The following is a 15251-nucleotide window of genomic DNA, read 5'->3' on the forward strand; positions in this document are numbered from 1 at the left end:
GATTACAATAATTTTGATCTAAAAACATATGAGTGTATGCCCTAAACAGTATATACAATGAAGAAAAAGAAACGATACCTTGTTATATGTGTCAGTACATTTATTTGTGATGGCTAACAAGTTTGTATCCTAGAAGTCAATAAAATAAAATAATAATAAAAAAGAAACAAATTAGTGATCATTGAGTGAAGCCTGGCAAAGATTTTATATAGCTCAACGATTTTACACATGTTTAGCGCAAGTGTCGGCTGTTTGTAAATATTGACAATTGACATTGCATGAGAAGTGGGAAGTCACAATGAGCGAGGCAGAAGGGAAGAAAGAAGAGGCAGAAACAAAGAAAATTATCCATACGTATCCATTAGTAAGGGTGAGTTCATCGTCAGCGAATAATTCGTAAACTATTGTAGGTGATATTCCAACTAATATTGTGCTTGAATGCTGTTCTGTAGCACTGCGATATGATTGACGAGATGAGAGGAGAAGCAATGGAACTTTGTGTAACAGCATGTGAGAAGCATGCTGCGAACAACGAAGTATGTAAGATATGTTTGTAAATTATCAACACTGGGTGAGATTTGCATGAACACTCAGTTGTCTTAGCCTTTGTGACACATCATATCTGTGCTTTTCATTTAATTTATTTTTGTTCGCGAGATATGTTTCACTTTATTTAGTGGCACGTTTTGTTTTTAGCTGTGTGACCTTCAGACTTTTTCGCCTAATGGATCAGCCTTGTCCAGAGGAAACATTTTGTAAAGTGGAAGCTTCGGTAACTGTTACTAAATGTTAAATTCGATCTGACACGTTTTATTTACATGGGAGCGTTCCTTTTTGTTTGCTGTGATTGCTGTGACCTGATGAATAGCAAAACGAACTGATGAATAGCAATATACTTAGTTACTCACCTGATTTTTGACTGTAGTACTTGTGCAGTCAGTTAACATTTACTTACATTGGCCGTGCCATCCTGATTTAGGTTCTCCTAAATCCTTCCAGGCACAAATGCAGGAAGATTCCTTCAACAGGGCCACGTCTAATTGCCTACCCTCCTCATTGATACATACTTATATATCCTACGTATATGTATATTTTGAGCTATTTACTTCCATTATGATGACAATTCCTATATCATTGTGAGATGAGTGAATGAATCAAATCAAATTGATGTCTCCTACATGTATTTAACATTCGGGGCATGTGAACTGACCAGAGTCACAATTGTAGTTGTGGATTACAGAAATGGTTGGAAATGTATTGGATTATTTTATTATAAGTCTATTTCTTAAGAACATGTTGGTCTAGCACACATGGTGGGAGTGTTAGCATGAATGAATTGCAACATGATTCTCTGATATGACAATCCTATGAAGATAAGCGTGTACTGGGAATAGTTGAAAAACGTAGGGCAGATATTTTGTTCAGTATTTTTCAAATGCTGACCTTCGGCAAGACAGTGGCAAGCCATATTATCCAGAATGTTTGAACATGAACATGTTTCACAATGTGTAAAGCGTAGCAATGTTTTCCTGTGCCCTCCCAGTTTACCAGCCAGACTTGTGATGGGTATGTTTACGTAATATATGGTCTGTCAGTGATATCCATGAGTTGATGCATGTTACGACAATATCAAAAATTCCGATTTTGCCCATCTGCTTGGACCCCTGATGCCATCAAGATGGTGATTACCCCTATTTCCAGCAAATGCAGTGTGGTCAACATAACATCACTAAATACACTTGTGAACAAAGATGTAAACAATGCAAAATATTTCACTCCCACAATAAAATAAAATAAAAGGGGCAACTACAGGAAACAGGGTGTTTACAGCTAAAAAAACGAAATATACAACCGTATGAATAATGTAATCATTCCAAAACAAACAGAACCGAAAAATAACACATCTGAAATCCTTGAGAATAAACTGAACACACACACACACACACACACACACACACACACACACACACACACACACACACACACACACACACACACACACACACACACAAAACTGTATCACAAATTTCACTTTACCAGTATTGCTGAAACAAAGTGACACAAAGACCACACAACTAGCAGAGCTGTTACCAAAACACACTCCATGATATTTATCAGTATAAAATAATACATATGAACTTCAGTTACCAATGCAAACCACAAAATCACAGAAAAAAAACTCTAACAGAAATTTCGATACCCATATATCAAAGAAAATTATGAAATAAAGAAACACACTACACTTCCTACAAAAAGGAGTAAAAATATATAAAAAAATGCTTACACCCGTAGTCAGCTGACAAATCTAGGCAGGCACATCCCCCCCCCCCCCACACACACACACACATGCGCCAAATAACCAGTACTGAAGACACCACAACATACACTCGACACTGGTTTAAGAAACACAGATTTTGCTCTATTTCATAAATTCTGTGCACTACTGGCACTTAACACATTCTGCCAAGAGGCCATATTGCTGCAGAGAAATTTAGTTGTAGTCTCTATATTGTCAGGCATAGCAGCAATCAATGAATGACTAGTAAATTTTGTTGTAAGGTCCACACACAGTACCAAACGAAACATAAAAAAAAAACTTTGAACCCGTTAACAACACAATGAATTAACAATTTCGTAAACCGAAAACAACTCACTACCAATACCTAACAACATTAAAATAACTCACTTGCAAGGCTATATAAACAAGCTCCCAAAACCATCAAACACACATGACTAAGTCTAATGTCGTACAAACAATTTAGAAACATAAACATTTCACTTCAAAGTGCACCACCATTTGCTCCATCATGCGCACTGCAAACAGAATCCATTTCAAAACATGGTCTGCCTCTAAGGTGTCACACAAAACAACTCATTTGCACCATGAATCAAAGCAGGCAGATGGAATCAGACCTTTTGGTTGACCCCAAAGTACTTGTAAACATAAGGAAAGTAACATTGCAAGTAACATGCTTGAGATGCTGCAAGTGACATGCATTTGCTGCTCAGAGATAAAAGTTCACTTATTCCAGGCTCTGCTGGTTGCATAAAGTATACCATTCTGCATTAGGCATAGTACATATTAATGCAGGCAGGCTAGGAAAAAGTCCTACCTCCATAGTCTTGGACGTTATTGAATTTAGCATATGTTAAAATGAAGGACTAAGTAAGCAACACATATTTTTTGTTTTCTCCAAAAAATTTTCTGCTCCCAGAAACAGCCCTCCGAAGATGAAATTGCGCATACCATCTTTTGGAAGAAAATGTAAAATGCTGTATCTCTAGAACAGTTCTAGATATTTTGTTAGGGTTTTTTATTTGTAAGATAATTGCTTTATGATTACAAAGAAATCCTCCATTTGCACTTATCTGTCAGAGTTCTTTTATTATAGGGTTCTGAACATTTTTATAATTTATGGATTTTTTTTTTTCCAAAAATGCCAATCCATGAAATTTTGATTTTTTTTCTGTTGATTAGTACCATATAGTTCTACATTCCCTGAAAAGGAGAGCTTCCACTTTTAGGCTGAACAAGTTTTATATACAATTGAAATTTTTGCCATACATAACGGCCTTGCTGCAGTGGATACACCGGTTCCCATGAGATCACTGAAGTTAAGCGCTGTCAGGTGTGGTCGGCACTTGGATGGGTGACCATCCAGGCCGCCATGCACTATTGCCATTTTTCAGGGTGCACTCAGCCTCGTGATGTCAATTGAGGAGCTACTCGACCGAATATTAGTGGCTTCGGTCAAGAATACCTTCATAATGGCCGGGAGAGCGATGTGCTGACCCCACGTCCCTCCTATCCCCATCCTCCTCTGAGGATGACATGGCGGTCAGATGGTCCCAATGGGCCACTTTTGGCCTGTAGACGGAGTGTTAAAAACCTGTTTTATTAGCAAATTATCACATAACAGGCTCATAAAAATCAAAATCAAGTCTTATTTAACATAATTTGTTTTGAAAGATGAGTAAGAGACTCATTTTTCAAGTATTTTAAATGGTTCCAAAATGTATGTGAGAGGTCCAAAGATTTAAAGGTTTCAGTTTATACAAAGTCTGTTTTGTACTGAAATTAGCCAGTCAATGAACTAAAAATGTTTTCCATTGCATAAGTATCTTCCTTTGATGTAGAGTGATGCCTTTCTGTTGAACCAATAGTAACTGGAGCACTTACAATCTTCAGACATTGTGAACAGGAAGTGAGCACTGATGGCATTGTTGCTGTCCTTCACCTGGAAACCCATATCCAGCAGCCGGTCCATGTGGTAGCATAGAGTTCACTACAATTTCGTTTAAATCATAACTGGCGTCTGTAACCTTTGCAATCCACCAGTCACAGTCGTACATACACGCCACAAACATCCCCCTTCTCAGGTTGTGGATCTGAATATTATCCTGCTGTTTCTGAGGAGGTGTTGGCCGAGTGAATGAAATTTCTTCTTTCTTGCACTTTAAAGTGCGTGTAATACGAGTTCGCCCTTCACTTTGAGTCCAAAAATGTGTCTTCCAAATTCCTTTCACAGGACTAGTTTGTTTGGACCATTCTTCTTTTTTCTGCTCATGGAAGTCTTTGATTTCCTCTTTGGACAAAAGAGTGAGGGCTGTGGTTGTGTAAGATTTCATGACTCTCGTAAAATCCTCAGCATTCTGAATCGCAGGTGTATTTGGTCTGGAAAGATTATGTTTTGTAGCATGATGCTTCAGCAGGCTGCCTACACCATCACAAGGCCCCTTCCCATGACCAGTGGCACTGTACACCCAGTCAGTTGGCACACTTACTCAATTCAAAAAAGCTGGTAACAATTTTTAAAATGACTAGGAGCACCATCAGAAATAATGATGGTCTTCTCTGCCCCTGTTTACAGTTGAAGAATTTTGCACATTGCCAGCAAAGCACATGCTGAGTCATGTCCTGTGTCATAACTTCTAACTACAACACTTGTGGCGTTGTTTTGAAAATGTAACTCCTGTAAAAACTGAAACCTGCTCATTACTCCAATGATACCCCTGAACTTCTTGTGAGAGAATTGCAGACCATTTCTCAGCAAAATCACAATGAAGCACTAAACATAGTTCTTCAGCCTGTACACACCCTTTCACTTCTGCAATGTGTTGTGTCACAATTTCTTCAGATGTTGGTGTGTTACTGCTTTCACCGACCATTTACCAAGTTCATCAATGAAACTGTCAAAGGCAACAGTTTTCTTAATCAGTTTATTTTCAAATCGTTCAAATGGCTCCAAACACTATGGGACTCAACATCTGAGGTCATCAGTCCCCTAGAATTTAGAAATACTTAAACCTAACTAACCTAAAGACATCATCCACATCCATGCCCGAGGCACGATTCGAACCTGCGACCATAGCGGTCGCACGGTTCCAGACTGAAGCCCCGAGAACCGCTCGGCCACACCGGCCGGCTCAGTTTATTTTCCTCACATGTTGCATATGTATTTTCTGTAGAGTTATCTGCTATGTCTTCCAGGCCAAGTATCTGTAAAGACAGTCCTCCCTTTCCTGGGTTGTCACCACATTCTTGAAACAAACAAGCCACTCGCTTTACTTCACAGACTACTAATGATGCCAAACCAAGGTGTCATATGTAACATGCTCCAGTAAGTTCTTCAGAGTTACCCCACAAAGTTCAAAATTAGCGCAGTACACACATAAACAGACAGACATCTTTAGGTCAGTGTGGAACTATTCTTAGGTCATAACGCATAAAATTTTGATCTTCCAATATGTGAAGTAGTATAGTTGCTCTTATAAATTGCAGAAGTCCCTTTAATACTTTGAGTCATGTACCTCTTCACTTTCACAACTTTTTGACCTTCAACTGTTACAGTTACAGTTCTTTTTTGTTGGCACTCTGGTGAGAACAACCCCATTTATCTCCCAGATAAAATGACTGCACTATTTGAACTTGAACTGCTTCTACTGGATGACCATAATAGGGATTTGGTCTTCCAAAGACTCCTTTTACATACTTCACATTTCTTGATTTGTCTGCCATGTATTTTGATACTGATGGAGCATGGTTCAAAATTGTTTTCTTTGAAAACACCTCAAGAATAATAGTTAAAACTTGCACCTTTTCCCTGTGGGATGCACAATATTCAAGAGCTCAGGGCATTTCATTCTTCCTCTATTGATGCAAAAATCTGCATCATCTGCACCAAGGGAGGCTTCACCTTGTTCAGATACTATCATTGTTATTCTGTCAAAACATTTACAACACAAAAAGTCATCACTGGAAACATCTTTACTTTGAAACAGAGTCTTCAAATAAGAACACTTATTCCCAACCGGAGAAGTCTGGTCTTTTTTTGTCTTATATATCACTCTTTTATGGATATGCAAATAGATATGCACACTTCATTCACCTGTGGCCCCAGACAGAAGACATTTCAAACAGTCCTTTTCACAAAACAGACTGCAACTGTGTCAACTGGCAAATTCCTCACGAAAACCCAAAACTCACTGGATGGTCTCAGATTTCTTAGAAGCCTTTTCAGTAAACAAATTGGCACTGAACAACTACAATACAGAAACCTGCAATGAACAACCATGGCAAAGAAACTGACAAGAAACTACACAAAGTGTAAGAAATATATGCAACAATGAAAGTGAAAAGAAATAACTGCAACAAAGAAAGTGATAAGAAACAACTGCAACAAAGACAATGGAAATAAACATTGTAACAAAGAAATTAGTAAGAAACAACTTCAGTGAAGACATACATTACCCTTGAAAGTTAAAAAAAGATTTTTTTAAAATAAAACCTGTCCAACTAAAAAGTGGAAGCTCTCCTTTACAGAGTATATAGTACTACATGGTACTAATCAACAGAAAAAAATCTTAACTTTTCTGGATTTGCCTTTTGTGAAAAATTTTTTCTGTAAATTATAAAAAAAATTCAAAAGGCGACAGTAAAAGAATTTAAACAGATACATCCAAACGGAGGATACCATTGTAATCATAAAGCACTTATCTTCCAAATAAAAAAAAATCTGACAAAATATCTAAAACTGTTACAGAGATACAGACAGCATTAAAAAAAAATTTCTGAAATTTGCAGTTCCAAAATGGTGTTCGCAGTGTCATCTTTGGAGGTCTGTATCTCGTGGTCCTCCCCCCATGAACCATGGACCTTGCCGTTGGTGGGGAGGCTTGCGTGCCTCAGCGATACAGATAGCCATACCGTAGGTGCAACCACAACGGAGGGGTATCTGTTGAGAGGCCAGACAAACGTGTGGTTCCTGAAGAGGGGCAGCAGCCTTTTCAGTAGTTGCAAGGGCAACTGTCTGGATGATTGACTGATCTGGCCTTGTAACAATAACCAAAACGGCCTTGCTGTGCTGGTACTGCGAACGGCTGAAAGCAAGGGGAAACTACAGCCGTAATTTTTCCCGAGGGCATGCAGCTTTACTGTATGATTAAATGATGAAGGCGTCCTCTTGGGTAAAATATTCCGGAGGTAAAATAGTCCCCCATTCGGATCTCCGGGCGGGGACTACTCAAGAGGATGTCGTTATCAGGAGAAAGAAAACTGGCGTTCTACGGGTCGGAGCGTGTAATGTCAGATCCCTTAATCGGGCAGGTAGGTTAGAAAATTTAAAAAGGGAAATGGATAGGTTAAAGTTAGATATAGAGGGAATTAGTGAAGTTTGGTGGCAGGAGGAACAAGACTTCTGGTCAGGTGACTACAGGGTTATAAACACAAAATCAAATAGGGGTAATGCAGGAGTAGGTTTAATAATGAATAAGAAAATAGGAATGTGGGTAAGCTACTACAAACAGCATAGTGAACGCATTATTGTGGCCAAGATAGATACGAAGCCCACACCTACTACAGTAGTACAAGTTTATATGCCAACCAGCTCTGCAGATGACGAAAATTTAGTAGTCATGGGTGACTGGAATTCGGTAGTAGGAAAAGGGAGAGAAGGAAACTTAGTAGGTGAATATGGATTGGGGCTAAGAAATGAAAGAGGAAGCCTTGGTAGAATTCTGCACAGAGCACAACTTAATCATAGCTAACACTTGGTTTAAGAATCATGAAAGAAGGTTGTATACATGGAAGAACCCTGGAGATACCAAAAGGTATCAGATAGATTATATAATGGTAAGACAGAGATTTAGGAACCAGGTTTTAAATTGTAAGACATTTCCAGGGGCAGACGTGGACTCTGACCACAATCTATTGGTTATGACTTGTAGATTAAAACTGAAGAAACTGCAAAAAGGTGGGAACTTAAGGAGATGGGACCTGGATAAACTGAAAGAACCAGAGGTTGCACAAAGTTTCAGGGAGAGCATAAGGGAACAATTGACAGGAATGGGGGAAAGAAATACAGTAGAAGAAGAATGGGTAGCTTTGAGGGATGAAGTAGTGAAGGCAGCAGAGGATCAAGTAGGTAAAAAGACGAGGGCTATTAGAAATCCTTGGGTAACAGAAGAAATATTGAATTTAATTGATGAAAGGAGAAAATATAAAAATGCAGTAAATGAAGCAGGCAAAAAGGAATACAAACGTCTCAAAAATGAGACCGACAGGAAGTGCAAAATGGCTAAACAGGGATGGCTAGAGGATAAATGTAAGGATGTAGAGGCTTATCTCACTAGAGGTAAGATAGATACTGCCTACAGGAAAATTAAAGAGACCTTTGGAGATAAGAGAACCACTTGTATGAATATCAAGAGCTCAGATGGAAACCCAGTTCTAAGCAAAGAAGGGAAGGCAGAAAGGTGGAAGGAGTATATAGAGGGTCTATACAAGGGCGATGTACTTGAGGACAATATTATGGAAATGGAAGAGGATGTAGATGAAGATGAAATGGGAGATACGATACTGCGTGAAGAGTTTGACAGAGCACTGAAAGACCTGAGTCGAAACAAGGCCCCCCGGAGTAGACAACATTCCATTGGAACTACTGATGGCCTTGGGAGAGCCAGTCCTGACAAAACTCTACCATCTGGTGAGCAAGATGTATGAAACAGGAGAAATACCCTCAGACTTCAAGAAGAATATAATAATTCCAATCCCAAAGAAAGCAGGTGTTGACAGATGTGAAAATTACCGAACAATCAGTTTAATAAGCCACAGCTGCAAAATACTAACACGAATTCTTTACAGACGAATGGAAAAATTAGTAGAAGCCGACCTCGGGGAAGATCAGTTTGGATTCCGTAGAAATACTGGAACACGTGAGGCAATACTGACCCTACGACTTATCTTAGAAGAAAGATTAAGGAAAGGCAAACCTACGTTTCTAGCATTTGTAGACTTAGAGAAAGCTTTCGACAATGTTGACTGGAATACTCTCTTTCAAATTCTGAAGGTGGCAGGGGTAAAATACAGGGAGCGAAAGGCTATTTACAATTTGTACAGAAACCAGATGGCAGTTATAAGAGTCGGGGGACATGAAAGGGAAGCAGTTGTTGGGAAGGGCTGTAAGACAGGGTTGTAGCCTCTCCCCGATGTTATTCAATCTGTATATTGAGCAAGCAGTAAAGGAAACAAAAGAAAACTTCGGAGTAGGTATTAAAATCCATGGAGAAGAAATAAAAACTTTGAGGTTCGCCGATGACATTGTAATGCTGTCAGAGACAGCAATGGACTTGGAAGAGCAGTTGAATGGAATGGATAGCGTCTTGAAAGGAGGAGATAAGATGAACATCAACAAAAGCAAAACGAGGATAATGGAATGTAGTCGAATTAAGTCGGGTTATGCTGAGGGAATTAGATTAGGAAATGAGACGCTTAAAGTAGTAAATGAGTTTTGCTATTTGGGGAGCAAAATATCTGATGATGGTCGAAGTAGAGAGGATATAAAATGTAAACTGGCAATGGCAAGGAAAGCGTTTCTGAAGATGAGAAATTTGTTAACATCGAGTATAGATTTAAGTGTCAGGAAGTCATTTCTGAAAGTATTTGTATGGAGTGTAGCCATGTATGGAAGTGAAACATGGACGATAAATAGTTTGGACAAGAAGAGAATAGAAGCTTTTGAAATGTGGTGCTACAGAAGAATGCTGAAGATTAGATGGGTAGATCACATAACTAATGAGGAAGTATTGAATAGGATTGGGGAGAAGAGAAGTTTGTGGCACAACTTGACCAGAAGAAGAGATTGGTTGGTAGGACATGTTCTGAGGCATCCAGGGATCACCAGTTTAGTATTGGAGGGCGGTGTGGAGGGTAAAAATCGTAGAAGGAGACCAAGAGATGAATACACTAAGCAGATTCAGAAGGATGTAGGTTGCAGTAGGTACTGGGAGATGAAGAAGCTTGCACAGGATAGAGTAGCATGGAGAGCTGCATCAAACCAGTCTCAGGACTGAAGACCACAACAACAACAACAACATCTCGTGGTAGGAATTTTTTTGGAGAAAACAAAAAATACATGTTTATTTCTTACTCCTGAATTTTAACATATGCTATATTCAATAGCATTCCCCTGCCTGAAGTGATACGGCTTATGCCATTAAAAATAGGCCAAGGCACTTGAACCGTAACATCATCAAGCTGGACGTCTCTTTATATACGAGGCGTGTTTTTTAAGTAAGTACCATTTTGCCACACTGCGGCCGCAGCGCTGGGGTCGGCGTTCTGCGCTTGCACACTGGGTAGCTACATCTGTTGTCTATGCACCGACGCCATTACAGTCTGATTCTTCCTTGTTTACGTTGTGTACTGAGTGTTTAAGATTCCTCCGATAAACGTGATACCTTTCGGCTGTAAAGTAAGGGCTGTTATAAGATTTGTTAGTGCTAAAGGCCTAAAATCGATCGATATTCATCGTGAGATCTGTGCATTTTACAGAGAAAACATTATGAGTGATGCAATGGTAAGCAAGTGGGTGAGAGCTTTTAAAGATGGCCACACAAATGTGCGTGATGAACAACGGAGTGGGCGTCCTTTGGTTGTCAATGCAAGTTTGCTGCAGTAAGTGGACAATAAGGTGAGAGAAAACAGACGCTTTACAATTTCCTCCTTGCGGGATGACTTTCCTAATGTTTCTCGTAGTGTTTTGTGTGGCATTGTGACCGAGCACTGGAATTACCGAAAATTGTGCATACATTGGGTACCAAAAATGTTGATGGATGTGCACAAAACCAAATGTTTAGACAGTGCATTGACTTTCCTTGAGCGGTACCACCACGACTGTGATGATTTCTTAAGCCAAATTATTACAAACGACGAAACATTTGGTGGCCTATGTCACACCAGAATCAAAGCAACAGTCCATGGAATGGCAGCATTCAGATTCACCCAGAAAAGTGATGTTTAAGCAAACAATTTCTGCCCGGAAAATCATGTGCACAGTTTTTTGGGACAGAAAAGGAGTATTGCTTGTGAAATTTCTACCTCGTAATGAGACAATCAATGCAGCAGCTTACTGTAAGACATTGCACAATCTGCACCGTTCAATTCAGAACAAAAGACATGGCAAGTTGAGCAAGGGCATTGTTTTGCTGCAAGACAATGCCTGTCTGTATGTGGCGAATCAGACCAAAGATCCCATCACATCTTTTCATTGGGAAACTCTAGATCATCCTCCGTACAGCCCCAATCTTGCGCCCAGTGACTACCATCTGTTCCTGCACTTGAAGAAACACCTGGGCGGTCAGTGTCTTCAAGATTATGACGAAGTCAAAACAGTGGTGATGCAGTGGTTAACAAATCAGGTGGCAGACTTCTGTGAGGAGGGTATTCAAAAACTGGTACAATGTTATGACAAGTGCCTCAATATTAACTGAAATTATGTAGAAAAGTAGATTAAGGTACAGGCTTTCATGTAAAAATAAAATTATTGAGATATCTTAGCACATCTTTTTTTAATTTCAAAACAGTACTTACTTAAAAAACACGCCTAGTATGAGGCGTATGAAATATGGCAACCATGATGTCTGTCAGTACACTTATGAGCATACATAAATAACACATGGAGTATTTAACTATAGCAATAGAATGAATCTTAACAAGACAACCACAGGAAGTAGTGTGTTTTGGGTGGTCAAAAACTAAATACAATTACACCCTTCCAAGACAAATATTAACCCAAAAATCAAGCACACAAAAACGTCAACAATCAGCACACCCAAAGGAAGAAGACAGTTAAAAAAATATTGCCATTATAAATTTAATTTGATCTGTATAACGCAAATGAAGCGCACAATACCAAGAACCCACACAGAATTCCAAAATGTGGTGCCACAAATTTCACTTGACCCATATAGCTCAGACAAAGCCTGCAATACCAGGAAACCACACACAACTCAAAGGGGTTGGTACTTCAGATTACATTAGAGCTACATCGCTAAAATGAAGCCGATGACGTTGAGAAACAACACACACAAATCATCAAATTCATTATTCACTTACCTTATCAAGTTAAAATGATGTCCACAGTACGATAAAACAAAACTCGCTCACGTAACTAATATAAAAAATGTAACCTAACCAATGATTACAAACCAGTATCCACCTTACCTAACATCACCTAAGGTGGGATTGCCCTCAGAGAGGGCCCCCACTAGGAAGGAGCGAGCTGTCAGAGATGCCAGTAATCATGGGGGATACTTTCGCAATGGTTTCTTCTACTTCTGTAACTTCTGCCCATAAGAGAAAGCTAGATGAGTCTCTGCCACAGGAAATTCTTCCATCAGTGCCATAGTTCCTAGTTGTTTCTCAGTCCGACAAAAGTCAAGAATTCTCAACAGTAAACCCTTTCATTATTCAGAAAGGCGTTGATGCAATTGCAGTTTCTATAAAGTCTTGTTCCCAGTTACAAAATGGCACTATGTTGTTAGAAACAAAGAGTGCCCTCCAGGCACAAAAATTGCTTCGAACTACACTGCTACACACCCTCCCTGTCCGGGTGGATGTGCACCATAATTTAAGCTCATCATGCGGGGTGGTTTATACAAGATCACTCAACGAATTATCAAATGAGGACATTCAAAATTACCTGTCTGATCAGGGAGTAACAGCTGTACATGAAGTAATGAAGATGGTTGAAAAGGAATTGGTACCGACCAACACTTTCTTCTTGGCATTTGACAGAGTTCAACTTCCATCGAACATTAAAGTGGGATATGAGAAAATTTCAATTCGGCTGTACATCCCCAACCCTACGCATTGCGTTCAGTGTCAGAGGTTTAATCCTGCCAGCCAGTCGTGTTCCAACATGGCCAAATGTGTTACCTGTGGCAGGGATGCTGACACGAGCGTGATTGTCCACCTCCATCCCCTCGTTGCATCAACTGTATGGGCAACCACGCTGCTTCCTCTAGAGATTGCCCTATTTTTAAAGATGAACGAATTATTCAGGAAATCCAAGTGAAGGAAAAAGTGTCTACTTTTGCTCCTCGTAAGTCATTAGCCAGTTGAGAGCCCACTGTGCTCCCAGTGGGTAAATAAAGCACTTTCCTCACCTCTCCTTGACGTACTATGGAGGTAGCCACGCAGCCTTGCAATCTCACCTTTAGCATCATGGTTGTCAGATCGGCCAGCCCAGAGATCACCTGTTCAGCCTCCCCACTATCGCCGTCTCACTCTAAGGCTCAACCTGCATTGGCTCCTGCTAAATCACTGGCGACAAAATTGGACACCTGGACTTCCAAAAGAGAGCCTACTCATGATGATTTTTCTGTACCCAGACCTCACAACCATCAACTCTTCCTTCATCTCAACATCCTGCTTCCAAGAAGGCTGATAAGAAAAACAATTCCTTTCCTTCTCCACCATGGCCTGTCTATTCTACAGTGCCACCAAGCGGTAGCTGCCTTCGACTGTCTTCCGTGTTGGCGACACGCACTGCTGATGGCCGATCAACCAGCCAATCACTGGCAGCAGGAGCTGCCCCAAAACAACCTATGGATCAGGATCTTCTGTTTCTGGCTGACTGTCATTCTACGCCATCGACCACTAGTGCTCAGCAGTCACTGAGTTGATGGCAACTGTGGTGAGATTTTTCCTTTTTTCGTACACCCTATCTCAATTATCCATTGGAATATCCACAGAATTTGCTCCAATCGGTATGAACTGTCAATCCTCGTATGATCCTACTCCCCAGTCATCATCTGTCTTCAGGAAGCAAAACTACATCCCCATGATTGTTTGTCTTCCCTCATTTCCAATCAGTCTGGTTTGATGTCCCCTCTGTTGCTGGCATTCTGGCACATGGGGGACTTCAGATTCTTGTCCATGATACTATTTATTATCACCCAATCCACTTACACAGTTCCTTCCAAGCCATTGCTGTACGTCTTTCCCTTTCTGGATTCACCTTCTCTCTTTGTACCATGTACATTCCATCATTCCATTGTCCACACCAATGGCAAGAGCTGATCTCCTTCATTTCCTTGTTCAGCTCCCAACCCCTTATTTGCTGTTTGCGGACTTCAACACCCACCACCTGCTTTGGGGATCTCCACGTCCTTGTCCGAGAAGCTTCCTATTGATTGACTTCTTCCACCAAGCGGATCTTGTTTGTCTCAACACTGGAGAACCTTCATTTTTGTCTGCCTCCACATTAACCTACTCTCATTTGGACCTTACTCTCGGTACTGTTCGGCTAGCTCGGCACTTTGAATGGTTCACTCTTGCTGATCCACACTCTAGTGACCATTTTCCATGTGTCCGATTACAGCCACAACTGCCACCTATGCACCCAAGATGCTGGAAGTTTTCCCAAGCCGATTGGACACTTTTCTCCTCTCTAGCAACATTTTATGACTGTAAGTTTCCTTGCATCAATGATCAGGTCACTCATGTTGTGGAAGGTATTCTTACAGGGATTACAATTACAAATAACCTAAATTGGAACAATCACGTAGATAGTGTTGTGGGTAGAGCAAACCGAAGACTGCTATTCATTGACAGAACACTTAAAATGTGCAACAGGTCTACTTGGAGAGACTGCTTACACCATGCATGTCTGCCTTATTCTGGAGTACTGCTATGCGTTTTGGGATCCGCAGCAGGTGGGACTGACAGATGACTTCGAAAAAGTTAGAAGGGCAGCTCATTTTGTATTATCATGAAATAGGGGAGGTAGTGCCACAGACATGATACTTGAATTGGAGTGGCAGTCATTAAAACAAAGGCGTTTTTTGTTGCGACGGCATCTTCTCATGAAATTTCAATCACCAATTTTCTCCTCGAATTGCAAAAACATTCTGTTGGCATCCTACTACATAGGGAGAAGTGATGATCATGATAAAATAAGAGATATCAG

At 40.2% G+C, this 15251-nt stretch overlaps 1 protein-coding gene across 1 annotated transcript in view; it reads left to right on the forward strand.

Annotated features, from left to right (window-relative positions):
- The first annotated feature begins 236 nt into the window (after nt 1–236).
- The window catches only part of LOC126201685 (dynein axonemal light chain 4-like), a 39643-nt gene continuing 24628 nt past the window's right edge, over nt 237–15251 (forward strand). Inside the window, exons 1-2 of the mRNA XM_049936804.1 lie at nt 237–370; nt 453–536. Coding sequence (XP_049792761.1) covers nt 299–370; nt 453–536 — 156 coding nt within the window. The 5' untranslated portion in view covers nt 237–298. The remainder of the gene's footprint in view (nt 371–452; nt 537–15251) is intronic.

Source organism: Schistocerca nitens, chromosome 1, assembly GCF_023898315.1.
Source record: "Schistocerca nitens isolate TAMUIC-IGC-003100 chromosome 1, iqSchNite1.1, whole genome shotgun sequence".
NCBI lineage: Eukaryota > Metazoa > Arthropoda > Insecta > Orthoptera > Acrididae > Schistocerca > Schistocerca nitens.